Source organism: Mesocricetus auratus, unplaced genomic scaffold, assembly GCF_017639785.1.
Source record: "Mesocricetus auratus isolate SY011 unplaced genomic scaffold, BCM_Maur_2.0 Super-Scaffold_100676, whole genome shotgun sequence".
Taxonomy (NCBI): domain Eukaryota; kingdom Metazoa; phylum Chordata; class Mammalia; order Rodentia; family Cricetidae; genus Mesocricetus; species Mesocricetus auratus.
This window is the reverse complement of record NW_024429266.1, coordinates 61,179,587-61,198,733: the sequence shown is the minus strand read 5'-3', so window position 1 is coordinate 61,198,733 and position 19,147 is coordinate 61,179,587. Positions and strand designations below refer to the sequence as shown.

At 38.6% G+C, this 19,147-nt stretch overlaps 1 protein-coding gene across 3 annotated transcripts in view; it reads left to right on the top strand.

Annotated features, from left to right (window-relative positions):
* The window catches only part of Rab3gap1 (RAB3 GTPase activating protein catalytic subunit 1), a 55,846-nt gene that overhangs the window by 22,747 nt on the left and 13,952 nt on the right, over positions 1-19,147 (top strand). For all 3 annotated transcript variants that reach the window (XR_005873642.1, XM_040737225.1, XM_040737224.1), the window contains exons 8-15: positions 1,064-1,163; positions 3,676-3,757; positions 7,070-7,138; positions 9,542-9,615; positions 14,027-14,119; positions 14,752-14,918; positions 17,181-17,270; positions 17,856-18,028. Coding sequence is in view for 2 of the 3 variants with exons in the window: in XM_040737225.1 (XP_040593159.1) it covers positions 1,064-1,163; positions 3,676-3,757; positions 7,070-7,138; positions 9,542-9,615; positions 14,027-14,119; positions 14,752-14,918; positions 17,181-17,270; positions 17,856-18,028 (848 nt within the window). In the remaining variant the exon portion in view is untranslated. The remainder of the gene's footprint in view (positions 1-1,063; positions 1,164-3,675; positions 3,758-7,069; positions 7,139-9,541; positions 9,616-14,026; positions 14,120-14,751; positions 14,919-17,180; positions 17,271-17,855; positions 18,029-19,147) is intronic.

The window sequence follows — 19,147 nt, the reverse complement described above, 5'->3', positions numbered from 1 at the left end:
GAAGAGACTACAGAAAGAAACAGCACTGGTAAATGCCAGACTGTCCTAGAACTTGCTCTGTAGACCTGACTGGCCTTGAACTCACAGAGATTTGCCTGCCTCTGCCTCCCAAGTGATGGGATTAAAGGTGAGCGCCATCACTGCGTGGCTGTAACCACTTTATTTTAAAGTAATTTTATTTGTTTGTTTGTTTTCAATTTTTCTAGACAGAGTTTTTATGGGCAGCCTTGGCTGTTCTAGAACTCACTCTATAGACTAAGCTGACCTTAAACTCACAAAGGCTGTCCACCTGCCTCTGCCTCCCAAATGCTGGAATTAATTTGTTCCCTGACATTGTTTTTAGACCTTTTTTGGGGGGAGGGATGTTGACATGGTTTTCACTGTATTGCCCAGGCTGGCCTAGAATGCCCTGGGATTTTAACACAGTGGCTTAATTTTTTAAAATTTACATAGCTTTTTCATCAGTTGAAAACATTTGTGGGAAAGTATGCAGAAATTACAAAGCTCTCTTACTCTACAAATATACAACCAAATAATAGTGACTTTTCACAGACTGTACTTTTCCAGTTTTAAAACAAGGTATGGGGACAGCATTTCTCAGTGTAATAGTTCTGGCTCTCCCGGAACTCAACTGTGTAGACCAGACTGACTCTAACTCACAGAGATCCTCCTGACTTTGGTGCTGGGTTTAAAGGTGTGCAACACCACTGCCTGACCTTCCAAAAAAAAAATCTGTGTATTTATTTACTTATTTATTTACTTATTTATTTCTGAGGCAAGGTGTCCCTATGCAGTCTTGGCTGGCCTCAAATCACAGAGACCTGTCTGCCTCGACTTATTCAGTGCTAAGATGAAAGGTGTATACCACACAGCCAGTCTCTTCCGTCTTGATTTTCAAAGTTATATACTACTAGTTCAGTCTTATATTTCCTTCCCCTGTTTCGACTCTATACACTGTTGTCTAACACTATAAACTTAAATTCCGGCTTTGAAATGTTGATGCTGACGATTTTGGAACATAGGTTAAAACATTTACATATGTTATCTTTGCATGTGTTTCTAGGGCTGTCCTTTAACTCCATTGCCTCCAGTTAGCATTGCTATTCGGCTCACATATGTGCTTCAGGATTGGCAGCAGTATTTCTGGCCTCAGCAGCCTCCAGGTGAGAACATTTGAAACTCTGTTTAGCCTATTGAATATAAATTGAAAAGAAAATGTATTAAGAAATTAAACTTAAGCCGGGCGTTGGTAGAGCACGCCTTTAATCCCAGCGCTTGGGAGGCAGAGACAGGCAGATCTCTGTGAGTTCAGCCTGGTCTACAGAGAGAGAGTTCCAGGACAGGCTCCAAAACAATACAGAGAAACCCTGTCTTGAAAAATTTTTTAAAAAATTAAAATTATCTAATGGTATTTCATACTAGAAATACCTGTACTCATAAATGTAATTGCTGATTTTGTCTGTCTGTGTAAATTTTTCTCCTAAAGAAAACTTCTCATGTCTTTTAGAGACAGTGTTATTTTATATTTGACAATCTATAAAAGCTGATATGATTTATAAATCATCCCCTGTGATAGAACACTGTATGCATGTATTACCATATACTAGGTGATGATTAAAATGCCTGTTTTCAAAGTGTGAAGGAAGCCACATTCATAACTAGAAACAGTAACGTAGAAATCTTAGAGCAGTTGTGACCCCTCGAGAACCAAATGACCCATTTACAGGGGTCATCTGAGACCATCAGGAAACAGATATATTTATCTACATTATGATTCATAATAGTAGCAAATTTACAGTTATGAAGTAGCAACAAAAATAATATTATGATTGAGGGCCACCACAAAACTAGGAACTGTATTAAAGGGTCACAGCATTAGGAAGGTTGAGAACCACTGCCATAGAGTATTAGGAAAAGAAGAAAAATGAGTTTGTATATAGTCTTATGGAAAACGACTATTGAATATTTAATATATTAAATATTAAATGACTTAGTAAAATGTCATCAGAATTTGTTTCCTGCTTGATTGTTAATTAGCTCAAGAGTCATTAGTTTTAGCCTGTAGTAACCCAAGTTATTCCAAGGACTCAGATATGAACAAGGCATCACCTAAGGTCTAGAAAAGCTCAGCCAGAAGGACATAGAACCTCATTGAAGTTTTTTTTCCTGCGTAATTTGTTGGATATAACTAATTGTACATAGTACTGCTTTTAAAAACCATTTATTTAATGTTGTGTATATATGTGTAGGCATGCTTGTCACCTAAGTCAGCTCCAAATTCCAGTCTTTCAGTTGCAGGGCACCCTGTGTGGGATGCTCTGGGTCTGGGACCTAAAGGTGCTCTCTTGGAAACCTACTCTGCAGTCCTTACTCCATACACTCGCTCCCCAGGCAGCCCCTTTTCATCTTGTCTCCTTTTTGAGACAGGGTCTCTCACTGAACCTGGAACTCACAGTTTCGGCTAGACTGGCTGGCCAGGAAGCCCTCAGGATCTTCCTGTCTTAACCCTCCAGTTGGGGTTACAAGTAGTCACCATTGTGCCTAGCTTTTACATTTCTGTTGGGGATCAAACTCAAGTCCTTATGCAGGCACAGCAAGCACTTTGCTTACTGAGCTATCACCCAGCCCCACTCCATTTTTAAAGTCAGGGTCTCCTTTAGGCCAGATCTGTGAGTGTATTTACATTTTAGACACACTTAATAAGAAAGATTTATAAATAACTAAAAGGCTTATCACTCTACCTCCTTTTTTGAGGCAGGACCTTGCTGTGAATTTCTGTCTGGCCAGTACTGACTTTGTAGCCCAGGCTGGCATTGAACTTCACGGCAATCTTCCTGCCTTAGCATCCCAAATGCTGAGATTTAGGTATGAGCCACCACACCTCTGTATTAATAAACTTCTAGCTTAAAAACATTTTTTTTTTAGCGTACTGCCTTCAAAGAAAACCAAAATAATTTTTTCATGGTTTATTTTGTTCTAACTCTGGCTATAAGATTCAGAATAATTGCTAGGTTAGAGATAATACTGATAATGAAATTACTGTCATACACAATCTTTTGGCAGTTATGTGTACCACTACTGCTTTTGTACTATTGAGTAACTTTGAACTCTAATGTGCAGAAAAGAGCTACATCTAAACATCAGCAGTACCACTGCATGGTTTATAATCTGCTTCAACTGACAAGTGTCCAGTCTTCTTCTTTTCCTTTTTCCAAGGCTACGCTACTAATCAGTTTTAAACCTTTCCCAATGTAGAACCTTGGGTGTATACCAGAGACAGAGTATATATTTAGCGTGTGTGGGTCCTTGGATTTAGTTCCAAGGTGGTGTGGTCACTAATGATCTAAGAACCCCAAGACTAGACTCTTAAATTGTAATTCTGAAAGCTAATAAGGTGCTTGATGAGTTCTGTTGCCAGATTTTTAAAAATGTGGGCGAAACTATTAACATCCCTAGTAGACTGAAGTCTGTATAATCTCTTAGCATTTTCTTTTATAACTTGCTGTCTACACTGTTATAAGCACCTCAAAGCCATTAACTTCTCAAAGATTTAACTAGTGTCTGTCCATCCCCCAAGGCAAAGTCTGTATAGTTCTGGCTGGCCTGGAACTCACTGTGTAGTGTTTATTTCTACTTTTTGCCAAATAAAAAGGAATACATTTTCCCTATGTTTAGATATAGATGCCCTTGTGGGAGGAGAAGTTGGAGGCCTGGAGTTTGGCAAGTTGCCGTTTGGTGCCTGTGAAGATCCTATCAGGTGAGAATTTCAGCCTGTCACTTGAGTTACAGGATTATTTTGATTTTTATGTTTGTACTGATGTTCATTTTATGACACTACTGTTGAAGTAATGCTGGAAATAACTGTTTGCTCTCTTTGGTTTGTAACTTCGCTTGAGAACTTCCACATTGACACTCTTCCTAAGATTTGGTAGACTGTGGGCTGGGATGTGACTTAGTGGTCAAGTGTCTGCAGAACATGCACAAGCCCTGTGTTCAGTCCCAGCACAAAGAGCTTGGCAGTCTGTGGCTGGTGGGTCATGGCCAGTGTCTATTTTTGTGTGGCACATTTTTAAAAGTGTATAAAACACACACACACACACACACAAGAAAATAGCCGATTGTACATGGCTCAGAACACCAAAATATTTGCTCTTTGGCTTTTGTATGAAAAATTTGCCATCTCATCATCTCTATACATGATGTTTTTCAAAATTGAGAAAATTAATCTGTCATGCAGTTCAGCACTTCAAAGTGTATAATTTGATGATTTTTACTGTAGATTAGTGCAGTCACCATCTAAAACATTTTAATACCTCAGAAACTATTCTTTTAAAATTTTTATTATTTGTGTTTATGTCTTTTAAACTACGTAAATTCTGTGATGGATGATTGTTCCTTTAAATTTTGTGTTTTGGGGTTTATCTTGGTAATTCTCATCAGCAAAGATATTTGTTGGATTAGTGGGTTTCATGGGAAACATGCTATCTTAGCCATTTATGTTTTTATTTTTGTGATGTGACCTGAGCATGTGGACTTATTTCTTTGCTTGTGTGTCTGATGTGAGGATCTGGCCTTCTTTAGACAGGGTCAGTGTAGGAGCTGCATGACTGGAGCTGGGTGGGTAAAGCTGGTGCACAGATTGTTTAATTGGACCAGGCAAGATGACTCCTGTAACACTGTCTGGCCTAGGGCGGTGGGAAGGGTGGGAAAGGGAAAGAGAAACTGACCAGGCAAACGTGGTTCAGCAGCTTCAAAAAAATTGGAATAACTCCATGCATCTTATCAGACCACCATGCTTTAAAATTAGAATTCAACAGCAACACAAATTGCAGAAAACCTACAAACTCATGGAAATTGAATAATGCACAACTGCACCATTCCTGGGTCAAAGAAGAAATAAAAAAAGAAATGAAAGACTTCCTAGAATTCAATGAGAATGAAGACACAACATACCCAAACCTATGGGACACTTTGAAAGCAGTGCTACGGGGGAAGTTCATAGCACTAAGTGCCCACATGAAGAAACTGGAGAATAGTTATACTAGAGAATTAACAGCACAGCTGAAATCTCTAGGATACAAAGAAGCAAACTCCCCCAGGAGGAGTAGATGCAAGGAAATAATCAAATTGAGGGCTGAAATCAATAAAGTAGAAACTAGGAAAACAATACAAAGAATTAATGCAACGAAGACTTGGTTCTTTGAGAAAATCAACAAGATAGACAAACCTTTGTCCAAACTTACCAAACAGCAGAGTGTCAACATGCAAATTAACAAAATCAGAAATGAAAAGGGGGATATAACAACGGATTCTGAAGAAATTCAGAGAATCATCAGGTCATACTTTGAAAACCTGTACTCCACAAAATTCAAAAATTTAAAGGAAATGGACGACTTCCTGGATAGCTATCACTTGCCAAAATTAAATCAAGAACAGATAAGCAATTTAAATATACCTATAACCCCTATGGAAATAGAAGCAGTCATCAAAAGTCTCCCAACCAAACAAAGCCCAGGTCCAGATGGCCTCAGTGCAGAATTCTACCAGAAATTCAAAGAACAGCTTATACCAATTCTTAAAGTATTCCACACAATAGAAGCAGAAGGGTCTTTGCCAAACTCTTTCTACGAGGCTTCAATAACTTGATCCCAAAGACACACAAAGACACAACTAATAAAGAGACCTTCAGACCAATATCCCTCATGAACATTGATGCAAAAATACTCAATAAAATACTGGCAGATCGGTTCCAAGAACACATCAAAACAATCATTCACCACGATCAAGTAGGTTTCATCCCAGGGATGCAGGGATGGTTCAACATATGAAAATTCATCAATGTAATCCACCATATAAACAAGCTGAAAAACAAAAATCACATGATCATCTCACTAGATGCTGAAAAAGCCTTTGACAAAACCCAACACCCCTTCATGATAAAGGTCTTGGAGAGATCTGGGATAACAGGAACATACTTAAACATAATAAAAGCTATATACAGTAAACCAACAGCCAACATCAAACTAAATGGACAGAAACTCAACACAATTCCTCTAAAATCAGGAACAAGACAAGGCTGTCCACCCTCTCCATACCTTTTCAACATTGTACTTGAAGTTCTAGCCAGAGCCATACGACAACAAAAGGGGATCAAGGGGTTACAAATTCGGAAAGAAGAGGTCAAACTTTCACTATTTGCAGATAATATGATAGTTTACATAAATGACCCAAAGAACTCTACCAGGGAACTCTTACAGCCGATTAACACCTTCAGCAAAGTGGCAGGCTACAAGATCAACTCAAGAAAATCAGTAGCCCTACTATATACAGATGATAAAAGGGCTGAGAAAGAAATCAGAGAAACATCCCCCTTTACAATTGCTGTCCTGGAACTAACTCTGTAGACCAGGCTGGCCTTGAACTCATAGAGATCTTCTTGCTTCTGCCTCCTGAGTGCTGGGATTAAAGTCATGCGCTCTCACCATTCCTGGCTCTTACTTATATGTTTTGTTTATATGTAATGTAACATTTTATATTCATAAAACAACTTCATATGGATATGCTTTCCTTTCTTAAGCTAGTAGTTTTCAGTTTACTGCCCGTAGCACCACTTTTTAAAAGTTCATTGTTTTTATTATCATGTATTAATTATATATAATGGGCTTCATAGATTTATAAATGTCTTTTGATTATATAATGTCTTTTGATTATGTTCACCTTTCCCATTACCATCTTATCTCCTCCCATTCCTGATCATCCCCTTGCTCTCCCTAATTAATACCCCTTTCACTTTGATTAGTTTTTCCTCTCTTTTTCTTTTGGGGACTCAGTTTTTTACAGGAATGTGGGTGTGGATGAAGGGTCATTTACAAGAGTATGGGCAACTTGCCAGTGATTACACCCAACTGAAGAAAATGTCTCCCTCTCTTAACAACCATTGCCTACACCACTTTACATACATCTTTAGTTGTTTAGGACATTTTCTAGAAATAGAACTACTGGGTCATAGGAAATACATGTACTGTTTAGCCCTTTGGATGTATTTTGTTTTTAATTTTTTTAATTTTAGTGAACTCCATTTAGCAACAACATGGCCTCATCTGACAGAAGGGATCATTGTGGACAATGATGTTTATTCGTAAGTATGTTAAGAACTTTATTCTAATAAATTAACCACCAAGTGCTTGGTACAACATTTTGTTTTTTTGAAAGATCAGTTTTTAGACTTGTTTGTGAGGATTTAGAGATGACTTTTTAAGATGCTGCTTTGGGAAGGTGTTACTTAACTCAGGGGAATGGACTATTTGAATCTTACTATTGCAGCATAGTGGTCCCTACCATTTAGTGTGTGATTCTTTTGAACTCTTCTTAGCTTCTAAGAATTATTGTATAAGCTGGAGTGTAACTCAGGAGTAGAGTACTTGCTCACTGTGTGGCTTGATACTCTACACACACACACACACACACACACACACACACACACACACACATAAATTCATGAAATGCTTCAAAGAAGTAGAGAGGAGGCTGGAGAGATGGCCCAGTGGTTAAGACTACCAGCTGCTCTTCGAGGATCCGAGGACCTAAGTTCAATTCCCAGCACCTATATGGCAGCTCACAAGTGTCTGTAACTCCAGTGCCAGGGGTCTGGCACCCTCACACAGACATACATTTAGACACAATACCAATGAAGATAGAAAATAAATCAATTAAAAAAAGAAGTAATGAGTATCCAGATATATGTGATTTGTTCTCGTGTGTGTGTGTGTGTGTGTGTGTGTGTGTGTGTGTGTGTGTGTGTGTGTGTGTGTATGATGTGACTGTGGATAGGCAATGCCACATGTGTGGAGATCAGAGAGCAACTTTGAGGAGCCAGTTCTTTCTTTCCAATGTGGATTCGGGGATCAAATTCAGGTTGTCAGACTTTTAGCCATTTTGCTGGCATGGATATTTGATCACTGAGTGTTCTAAGTAAGAAAACAATGATGCCCCTGTTCTGTGCAGTGGGAACAACTTGAATATTTCAGCAAAGTTAGAATATAGTGAAAGAAAGAAGCATTTTACTTCCTTTTTATTCTGGGTGCAAAACTGAGAAATAGACACTTTCTCTTTTTACAGTTAAAGGAAACTCATTGTATTAATTGATGGTAAAAATAACAACATGAATGTTCTCACTTAGACAATTAGGTGTAAGGAAGAAAATAAAGGCATTATAGTTTTCAAGGGCTCATTAAACCTTGTCTGTTTGTTTATTTTAAAGATTTATTTGTTTGTTATGTATATAGTATTCTGTTTGCATGTATACCTGGCACACCAGAAGAGGGCACCAGATCTCATTATAGATGTGGTTGCTGGGAATTGAACTCAGGACCTCTGGAAGAACAACCAGTGCTGTTAACCCCTGAGCCATCTCTCCAGCCCCTACTGTAGATGTTTTTAAAGTTTAAATTTATGTATCAATTTGCTTTTTTCTTTTGGTATGTTATGTCTTGTGTTTGCATGCCATGGTGTAAGTGTGGAAATCAGAATAAAATGAGCTCTGGAGACAGATATCAGGGCGTCAGGTTTGGTGGCAAGTACCTTTTACTGCCATCTTGTTGGTCATGAATTTAAAAAGAAATTGTGCATAGTACTTCACTGAGTAGATCCTCTGTAGTCTGCTTGAGGAACAGGATGCTTTTGTTTTTTTCAAGATTTATAGTCCTTATTTTCATTAGTAGTGATATTAAATTAAAAACAGGATGTTCAAAGTGATTGAGCAGGGGGCAGAAAAAAATCTAAAAAAAGATAAGTGTACGTTTTTTATTATTTAAAAATATGTTTGTTTCACTGAATGGTGATGGTCCATGCCTTTAATCCCAGCACTTGGGAGGCTGAGACAGTTGGATCTCTGTAAGTTTGAGGTCAGCCTGGACAACAGATCAAGTTTCAGGACAACCAAGTCCACATTGAGAAACCCTGTCTTAAAAAAACAAAAAAAAAATGCCCTGTGCATCTCATAATTTTTATATTTTAAAATTTTGTTTTGATCTTTGTAGTATTTATTTATTTTTGGCTTACAGAGTTTCATGTCTTAAGAGTTTATATTTTTAACAACTTGCTTAAATGGCAATGTATGTCTGGATAACAGTAAGTTTAAGGGATGCAAATGTAGCTGGGTTTGGTGGTGTATAGAGGTAATCCCAGCACATGGGAGACGGGGCTGAAGAATCATGAGTTGGAGGCTAGCTTGTCTCCAAAAGATACAGGAGAGAATGAAAAATGAATTGTTTTTCCCATTATGGAATGTATTTTTTCCTATAGAATGTTAAATGCATTTTATTTGATTATTTTATTTTGCTCTTTTTTTTTTTTTATTTCTAGACAAGGTTTCAATATGTAGCCCTGTTTGGCTTCCTACTATTGAGCCTCCTGCCACAGTCTCATAAGTGCTATGATTACTGGTTTGTGCCATCCTACCTAGTTTTCATTCCATTGCATTGTGACATGTTTATGAGTCCTAGAGATGATTATAATCACTGTCTTATTTATTACATCTTAGTGATTTGGATCCTGTTCAAGCTCCCCATTGGTCTGTTAGAGTTCGAAAAGCTGATAATCCTCAGTGTTTATTAGGTAAGGTCCATCATTATGCTCCCTTTCTGAAATGTCACATATCTACTTTCCAAATTGGAACCCTGAATACATTCTTTATACTTTATTTCTCCTATCCAAAATATTGTCTTACATTTTATAACCTTCTCAATTAACATGTTATAGAAAACTTCTTTACCAATTACAGTGACTCTTATTAACAGCTATAGCAGGATTTCTTTCCTTTAATGAATCTATACTTCAACATTCTCTATTATGTTCTCACATCTTGGTTTGCTTTTCTAATGTTACTGTGTCACCTTACACATCTTCAGTTGCGTCCTCTTTGTCTTGATGTCCTCCTGGGCCTGCGATGTGATGGCACAAGAGCATTGACTTAGTGTGCACTGGAGCAGGGCTGCTTCAACTCTTTCCAGCTGTGGTCCTTTTTCACTGAGGCTTCTTTGCACGATACCAGGTGTATATAAGATAGGCATACAGGTCAGCATGACGAGGTAAAACTAATTTCACAAAGGTTTAAATCTTAGCATTTTCAACATTTTACAGAGTTGTTTTTAATGATTTATTATTTTTACCTTATGTGCATTGGTCTTTTTGCCTGCATATATGTCTGTTTGTAGGTGTCACATCCCTTGGCAGTAGAATTACAAAGAGGTAGAGCTGCCAGGTGGGTGCTGAGAATAGAACCTGGGTCTTCCCGAAGAGCAGCCACACTCCCAACCACAGAGCCATCTCTCCAGCCCCCAGAGTTGATTTTTTAGTTCTATAAATGTCACTTCTGAAAATGCTGCTTTGCATAAGCATGTAACATAAAACAGCAGGATTGTGTTGAGGGTCATTTCAGAAATTGTTGGAAGTTCAGTTTTAATATCAAATCAAAATTCACTTGAACTATTTGTTATGCAACTCAAGTTCAAAACTCAGCAGTTTTTAAAAGTAAACTATCTACTAGTATAGTCTGAGGATACAGTCATATTTTTCTTACATGCTGAGGAATAAATGGTAAGAAAATTTGTCTTTTTCTGTAAATATATCATTATGTTTATACAAAGGCAGAAAACTTGATATGTCCAGTAAAAATGCTGCAGTACATAACATACAGTAGTGCGGAGTCTCAGCATCTGCAATGCAGAGTGCATACTGAGTGTTCAGAAGCGAACTGCAGTGCAGTTTCCAAACGGCATGTGTGGGCACTGCCAGAAACATCTCAGACTTATTACGTTTGATTTTGAGTTAATTTTTGATCTATATTCAGAAGCTTTTTACTTTTTCCAATTTTTTAAATGTGTGTAGAAATCATTCAATTATGAAACCACAGTTTAAGAAGTTGGGCATTAATGCTGGAGAGCTCCCCCTGGTGGTGAGAATGTGGGAGACCTAGTGGGCTGACAAACAGCTGGCACCCAGGTCCAGAACCAGGGCTATGGTTTGGCCCAACCCAATATTCACCCCATCTATGATCTGCAGGAGCATGTGAAGGGACCAGTCCTGCAGATCCAAAGCTGCAGGATCTCCACAACACAGGGCAACAACAGGATAACCAAGAGGAGTCCCAGTGAGGGCCCAGCATAGATAGTGTAGCAGAAACCAGAGACCTTGAACCAGACCAATGACTCTGCAGTAAACACCTGCAAGTAAAGATATATGGACAAAGGGGTTTACTGCAGGATTCACTGTGTCACACTATAGCTTCCACGACGATACTGATTTTTTCATCTTAAATTTTATTTTAGTTTATCTTTTGGGGGAGGTTGCAAGGGCAGAGGGTAGATATGAAGGGACGGGAAGTGAATGGTATCAAGATGCATGATGTAAATGATACAAAAAAATGAAACTGGGCATTAATTTTTCTGCCAAGTTGTATCACATCTGCAGACCTATTTTATAGATTCACCTAGCAGATTATTTGAAGATTAAATGAAATATAAAGTACCTTGAAAAATAGTAATTGCCATTCAGAATCTATGTCTGGAATTGTTTCTCTTTTTTATCTTTTCTTTATCTTTTTTCCCCCTTGAGATAGGATCTCTCTGTGTAGCCCTGTTTAGCTTTGAATTACTGTGGACCAGGCTCAGGCCTTGAACTTAGAGATTTACCTGCCTCCGCTTCTTGGGTGCTGAGATTAAAGGCATGTGCTTCTATTCCCTTTTTTAGGTTTATCACTGCAGGTTTTCTTAAACACATAACCTTTATGGCGCATTTCCTTATTTCCCTCTTACATTTAGTACACATGAAGTTATTTTCTCTCTTCTATTCAGTCATGCCCACCTTACTTTGTATCACCTAACATGTTACATTAAACTAATGTTATTAAAATAATGCTTATTAATGACAGTATGTTTCTTTAAAGTATTTTTATTTCTGTTAATTCTTTCAAGTTTCATACTTTTTAGCTCTTAATCATTTGTTGTGTGGTATTCATCAAATGTCAACTAACACTTGTCACTTATAGTACCTGATAGTGGAGAAAATGATCATCCTTTTGTGAGTTTGTCTGGGGCCTTTTCGAGACAATATTGTCAGTAATGAGTTGACAGACCCACATCTTACACCCACAAGTCTGAACAACCTTCCTAAGCTCCTGAAGCAGCAGCCTCACCAGTAAAACAGTTTAAGTTGCTACACATCTCATGGCATGCTAGGTGCTAAAAGTGCTTATGCATCTATATGTATATCACACTTTAGCCATTGTCCTGTTCTTTAGAAACTGCAGTGGTTATGTTGTATAATAACTGATGTGTTACATTGGCAAATTTGCCTACTAGACCCCTTCCTAGTACCTTCTATATCTGTTGGCTTTTGTAATAATTGTAGAAGACCTGAGAAACATCCTAATTTTAAGTTACTGGCTCTTGATCTCACCCTAAACTTTCATATTTTTCCCCCAAGACAAGATCTCTGTGTACCCTTGGTTGTCCTGTAGCTCTGTACACCAGGCTGGCCTCGAACTCATAGAGATCTGCCTGCCTAGACCTCCCAAGTACTGGGATCAAAGGCATGTGCCACCATTGCCTGTTTGTGTAGTTTTAATGAAAAAATAATTATAATTTTCTACATTGCTGAAAAAAGGTCAAGAAATATTAGTAAATTCTAAAACTTAAATGTATACTTTGTATGGTATTTCAGTACTGAAAATTCTTGTTAAACATTAATTTCTTGGTGCAAATATAACACTTTTTTTTTTCCTTTTGAGTCAGTGTCTGATGTAGTAGGCTGTTCTTTTTTTTTTTTTTTTCTTGGTTTTTACGAGACAGGGTTTCTCTGTATTGTTTTCGAGGCTGTCGGTTCAGCCCAGCCTCGAACTCACAGAGATCCACCTGCTTCTGCCTCCTGAGTGCTGGGATTAAAGGCGTGCGCCACCACCGCCCGGCTAGTAGGCTGTTCTTTAACTTACCATGTAAGTTGACGATGACCTTGAATGCCCCAATTCCCGCTGATAGAGGAGTGCACCGCCATACATGATTGTAGTTGAAAGGAGTTGACAGGAAAGATACTCAGCCTCCCAGTGAAAAGCTCTGCAACTCTTGAACATGTAGGAAATCATTTTTGTCTTTACAGTGACACAAAGTGTCATTAATATGCAACCAAAGATGTAATAGCTTCATGTTACATTATTTATTGATTCTCTAGTAACATCTTTGTAGTTTATTTTTAATATATTTTGTTTCAGAAGTATTGTGGGATAATAGGGAAAGAAAATGATATATAATCATATTGTTACTTTTATGATTTAATGATAAAGGATATTGGCAACATTGAAACCTGTGGAAAGAGCTTAATATTATGAAGTATATTTTTGTTTTCCTTTCATTCTAGAAGGACATTTTTATTACAGAAATAGAAGCAACTTTTTGAGAATGAAAGTGCTCCTGACACTGGGAGCTGGCTAGTGAGTTCAGGGGAAAGCATGACCCCAAACAAAAGCAGTGCTGAATAGAGACTCTACTCTGTCCCCAGATGGAAAAAAGGAACAAGTCAACTTCTGAAATTGGGCAGTTTTTATCTTCCTCAGAGCAAAACACATTGTTTTCCCCCAACCATAGCTCTTAAGATCAGGGTTTCTTGTGTAGTCCTTGCTGTCCTGGAACTCACACTGTACACCAGGCCGGCCTCGAACTCACAGATTTGCTTGCCTCTGCCTGAGTGCTGGTACTAAAGGTATACGCCACCACCACCTGACTTCCCAGCTACATCTTATCTTACAGCTTTTTTAAGAGACATGTACTTAGGCCAGGAATGCTTATCCCAGCACTCAGGAGGCAGAGGCAGGTAGTTCTCTGTGAGTTCAAGGCCACCTGGTCTACAGAGCAAGTTCCAGGACAGACTCCAAAGCTACACAGGACACCTTATCTTGAAAAGGCTGGGGGGAGGATTATGATAGACCGATTTCTTGGAGTTGTGTCAAAAAGGAGTAAATTTTTTTTCTTTGTAGGTGATTTTGTAACTGAGTTTTTAAAAATTTGCCGTCGAAAGGAATCAACTGATGAGATTCTTGGACGATCCACATTTGAAGAAGAAGGAAGAGGTGACATACGTTTCCTTTTTTTACACTCTTTTGTTTGCTTGTTTGTTTTGTTTTTTGAGACAGGGTTTCTCTGTATTGTTTTGGAGGCTGTCCTGGAACTCACTCTGTAGACCATGCTGGCCTCGAACTCACAGAGATCCGCTTGCCTCTGCCTCTCGAGTGCTGGGATTAAAGGTGTTCGCCACCAACGCCTGGCTTTTTACATTCTTTTTAAAGCCTTGCCTTTGCTCTTTGGAATATATTGTAGCAACTTTTTATCTGAGTTAAGTTGGAGAAGCAAGTGTAGATGGATTATACACCTGCCTTTCTTCCCAGTCTGTACCTAGAGCTTAAGACAGCAAATGCATTTAGTTAATTCTTGCCACCAAAAACATAGTAATAAGATATTTTGAAAAGCAGAGTTTTAAATATTCATGTTTGAAGTCCCCTGAGGAAAAATAATTCATGTGATTTATCTCTGACACCCACACTTCCATGTAAAGCTGAACATGTGTGTCAGAACTTTAAGTTTTATAACTCTGAAAGCATGTAATATTTGTGTAAAGAAGAACTCAAATGTGAATGTCATCAGTTTACTGATCACTTTCCTGCCACCTTTGGTGATATAATTTGCATTTCTTTTTACTTTGTAGAAGTTGCAGATATAACTCATGCTCTGTCAAAGCTGACAGAACCAGCACCAGTTCCAATTCATAAATTATCAGTTTCAAATATGGTACATACTGCAAAGAAGAAAATACGGAAGCACAGAGGAGAAGAGTCACCACTGAACAACGATGTTCTCAATACCATTCTCTTGGTAAGTAGCTACCTCACTTCTATGTGTGTCTGCATAAGCATGTACTCATTATATATCCAGTTCCTTCTTTACGGCAAGCACTGGATTGGAAGTGTAAAGTGCAAAACCAAGTTCCGCATTTAGAGACTATCACTAGTTAGTGGGAAGAAGAGGAGTGGAGTGACAGTCAAACAGGACAAGGAGGCAGTGAGAAGAGGAGAGAGAGAGAGAGAGAGAGAGAGAGAGAGAGAGAGTGTGGGCGTGCGCGCACCAGTTTATAGCCATGCATGTACTAACGTGCATGGGAGTCAGGATGCTTGCTTCCTAAAGAGCACTGGAAGCTAAGTCAAGAAGCACAGGGCTGAGGTTTCATTTTGCAGTGCTGGGGATCAAGCCCGGGGCCTTCTGCTACCCAAGGCCATGTTGAACAGAGGTGTTTGTAGGGTAAGGACGGGCAGGTAGCAGGAAACCCGTATGATACAGCACTGCCCTTTTGTCTTACAGTCCAACACCGCTTGAAACAGATCAGTTTGTGACAGAAATTGAACTTTCAAACTGTTCTTATCAGAACAGTCTAGAAAAATCTGTACAGTGAGGACTAGAGGAAACAAAGAGGAGGGTTGGGTGGGTCCTAGGTACAATGCAATTGGAATTGGAATGGGTGCAGCCTAGGAGCCACAGGGCTGAATGAGTACTGACTCCAGCATGATACTGAACAAGTCACTGCAGTTTTCTCATCTCTCACATGAAGCTGATAGTCCAGCATGATGGTGCACACCTTTGATGCCAGCACTTAGGCAGAGGTAGGTGGATCTCTCTGAGTTCTGGTCTATGTAGTGAGTTCTAGGATAGCCAGAAATACATAATAGAGAGACTTTGCCTCAAAAAGACCAGAAAAAAAATGAGCTGGAGATTGTTGTAAAATTAAAGGGCCATGTGTGTAATAGACCTTTATTTAATGATAGCTGTTTTATTGTAACTGTACTTGTAATACACTCTTGAGGGAAACCCTTCAAGCATAGAGTAATGACGGGAAGGGAATGCTGTGTGTGGATCTCATGCTGACCTGAGCATGTGTCTTGCCATTTTTCTGAACAAGACTCTTAGTCAGGTCTATAGCTGGTACATTATAAATATAGGTAAGATGAGAATGGGATAGCATTTGTAAATGTACCTCTACTGGCTCTTAGTAATTAGTAGTTACTTCAATAAGTTTGATAAATATTGGCTAAAAAACTAAAAAGTCTGAGCATGTGACAAAGAAGACAGATTATTGGGTGTCAGTATCAGTATCAAAGTTTAGATACTAATAAAGAAAGGTAATCCAATACAGAAGACTCCTTAAAAACGTGTCCTTATAACTTGGTAAGGTGGCATAAACCTAGAAGGCTAAGGCCGGAAGATCATGAGTTCAAGTCCAGCCTAGGCTTTATATTGAAACCTTGTCTTCAAAAAAAGTAACCTTAAAAGTTTTCAAAGTGCAAATTATACAGTCAGTTGTCATCATCACTGAAACCTCCCATCTCATCAATGTCTGACTAAACCCACACACACTGAGCTTAGAGAAGATACACTGACCTTTGCAGGCTTAAGCTCCTCATTTCTAGGTCTTTCATACCATGCCTTTAGTATTTCATACATGAAAACCTGTGAATGATCTTACCACAGGTTCTCTTGAATATATAGGTGCTTTTAGGGTGTCTGTTAGCTTTTTCTTACCCAAGATAAACAATTGCATTATCTATATCTATATATGTATATTTGATCAGTATGGAATCAGTGTGTTGCTCAGCTCACAGAATCAAGTGGTTATTTGAATGCAGATTTTCTGAAATTTGTGTATTACTGAAAAAATTTTCTTTTGATTGAATATAGATCAGCTGGACATCACTGTAAGAACATTTCTATACTTTTAACAGCAAATTCACTGGAAAATCAGACAGTGTCTTCTGTGAGTTATAAAAATCAACAGAATAGCTAGGTGTGATTGGTAGCTCACACACTTATTCCCAGAACCTGGAAGGCAGAGCAGGTCTAAGATCTCTGTGAGTTCTTCCATATCCTGGTCTACATATTGAGTTCCAAGTTAGCCAGAACTATATAGTGAGACCATGTCTCTCAAAAAAGAAAAAGAAAGGAAATAAAAAATCAGCAAAGCATGGGGGGGTGGGGCGGGAGGGAAGAGGGAACTGAGAGTGACATGTGTAAAAAGTTAAATAAAAAAATATGAAAAAAGAAATCAGCAAAGCAAGCAAGTTTAACATGTACTACCCCCTTCTCCAGTTTTTGTTCCCAGATGCTGCTTCTGAGAAGCCATCTGAAGCAACTACTTCAATAGACAATAGCAACCCTCCACCAGAGGGTGAAGACTATGTAAGTTGGACTTCAACATTAAAGTATTTTAAATGCACTTAATTTCTAAGGGTTTGCTGAATGTCTAGTGTGGCAATCTCAAGTATCTCTTCATTTTAAAAACCATCTTGAAGTCAGTCAGTAGTGGTGCATGCCTTTAATCCCAGCGCTTGGGAGATAGAGGCAGGTGGATCTTTGTGAGTTGAAGGCCAGCCTGGTCTACAGAGTGAGGTCCAGGACAACCAGGGCTACACAGAGAAACACTGTCTCGAGCCCTGCCCCTCCCAAACATCCCCCAAAAACAAAATCTTGGGAAATTGAGTGGCGTTCACAGTCACTCAAATAATGACCTGCGTAGAACATTTGCATAGATCCCTCTTTTGGGTAGCAAGAGCTTTTAGGAGACAGAAGATAATAGCATAATTATACTATGCATAGCTGTCAGAGTCCCCTTATTTTAGAGTTCTTGTTAAATCATTAAGTTTGTTTTGTAGCAGACTCTTATTGGTTAACTATGATGTGATTCTTCTTACATGCTTTTGTTCATGTATGCAAATTTGCTGTTAACAGGGTTTTATTTGTTTGTTTCTCTTTTGTTAAATTTAGACTCTCTACAATCAGTTCAAATCTGCGCCCTCTGACAGTTTAACATACAAACTGGCCTTGTGTCTTTGTATGATCAATTTCTACCATGGAGGGCTGAAGGGAGTGGCACATCTCTGGCAGGAATTTGTTCTTGAAATGCGCTTCAGATGGGAAAACAACTTTCTGATTCCAGGGTAATCATTTTAATTTCCAATTGTTTAGATAGTATTTTTTTTTTTAAATCAGCAAACACCTGACTTCTTTTAGGAACCCTTCCTGAAAAAGTAGTAAGAAATGTGGATACAGCTTCCTTGGAGGTGTTCAGTGCAATTCATTTATAATAGGAGAAAAGGCCTGACACCCTAACTGTCAGCAGAAGAATGGTTCAGTTATGCTGCCTGTCTGCAGTTTTTGTGAAGAATCAGGGTTTTTTGTTTGCTTGTTTGTTTAAGTGGTGTATTAGGGATTGAACCCAGAGCCTCATACATGCTAAGCAAGTGCTCTACCACTGAGCTATATCTGCAGCCCTCAAGAACCTTAACACAGGAGCTATGTTATGCATGGTTGGTGGCACATGCCTTTTTCCCAGCACTCAGGAGGCAAGAGGCAGAGGCAGGCAGATCTCTGTGAGTTCAAGGGCAGTGTGCTCCGTATAGCAAGTTCCAGCCCAGCCAGAGCTATACAGTGAGATCCTGCTTCGACAAACAAGATTAAGTCATAGAAACTGTATTAGTGATTAGGTATGGTTATACCTCACAGAATGCTTTCAATTATGCTGATATGTAGGTGTAGGAAAAAGATTGGAGAGAAATATAGTCAAATGCTAATAGTTTTCCCAGGTGTGAAAGTACTTTTTTCTTCTTTGTATTTCTAAGCATCTGTATATATATATTTTATCATTTTAAGAAAAATACCTTTAAAGGGCACTATAAGTTCATGAACTAAACATTATCTAGAATCTTTTTGTATGGACACTTCACTAATTGAATAGATCATTTACTGAGCATTCATGGCCATACTTCTAGGCTAGTGCTTGTCTGCCTGTGCTAAACAGAAAGATGTGAATAGTGGAAAATGGCCACTGGCCCACAATTGCTTTGCATTAGGGAGTTTGCCAGTCTGTTTATCTGGATTTTCTCTGGGTGGTTACTGTTTTGCTCTGGAAGTCATCACACATGCAAAAGAAGCACGCTGAATGGAAGAACCTAGTGATTTAGAACCTGAGAATCCACCTAATAATTGAAAGATGAATGCATAGCAGACTTAGTTCATGTGAAGTGCAAAGTACTGTACACTAGTTACTTCCTGTGGTG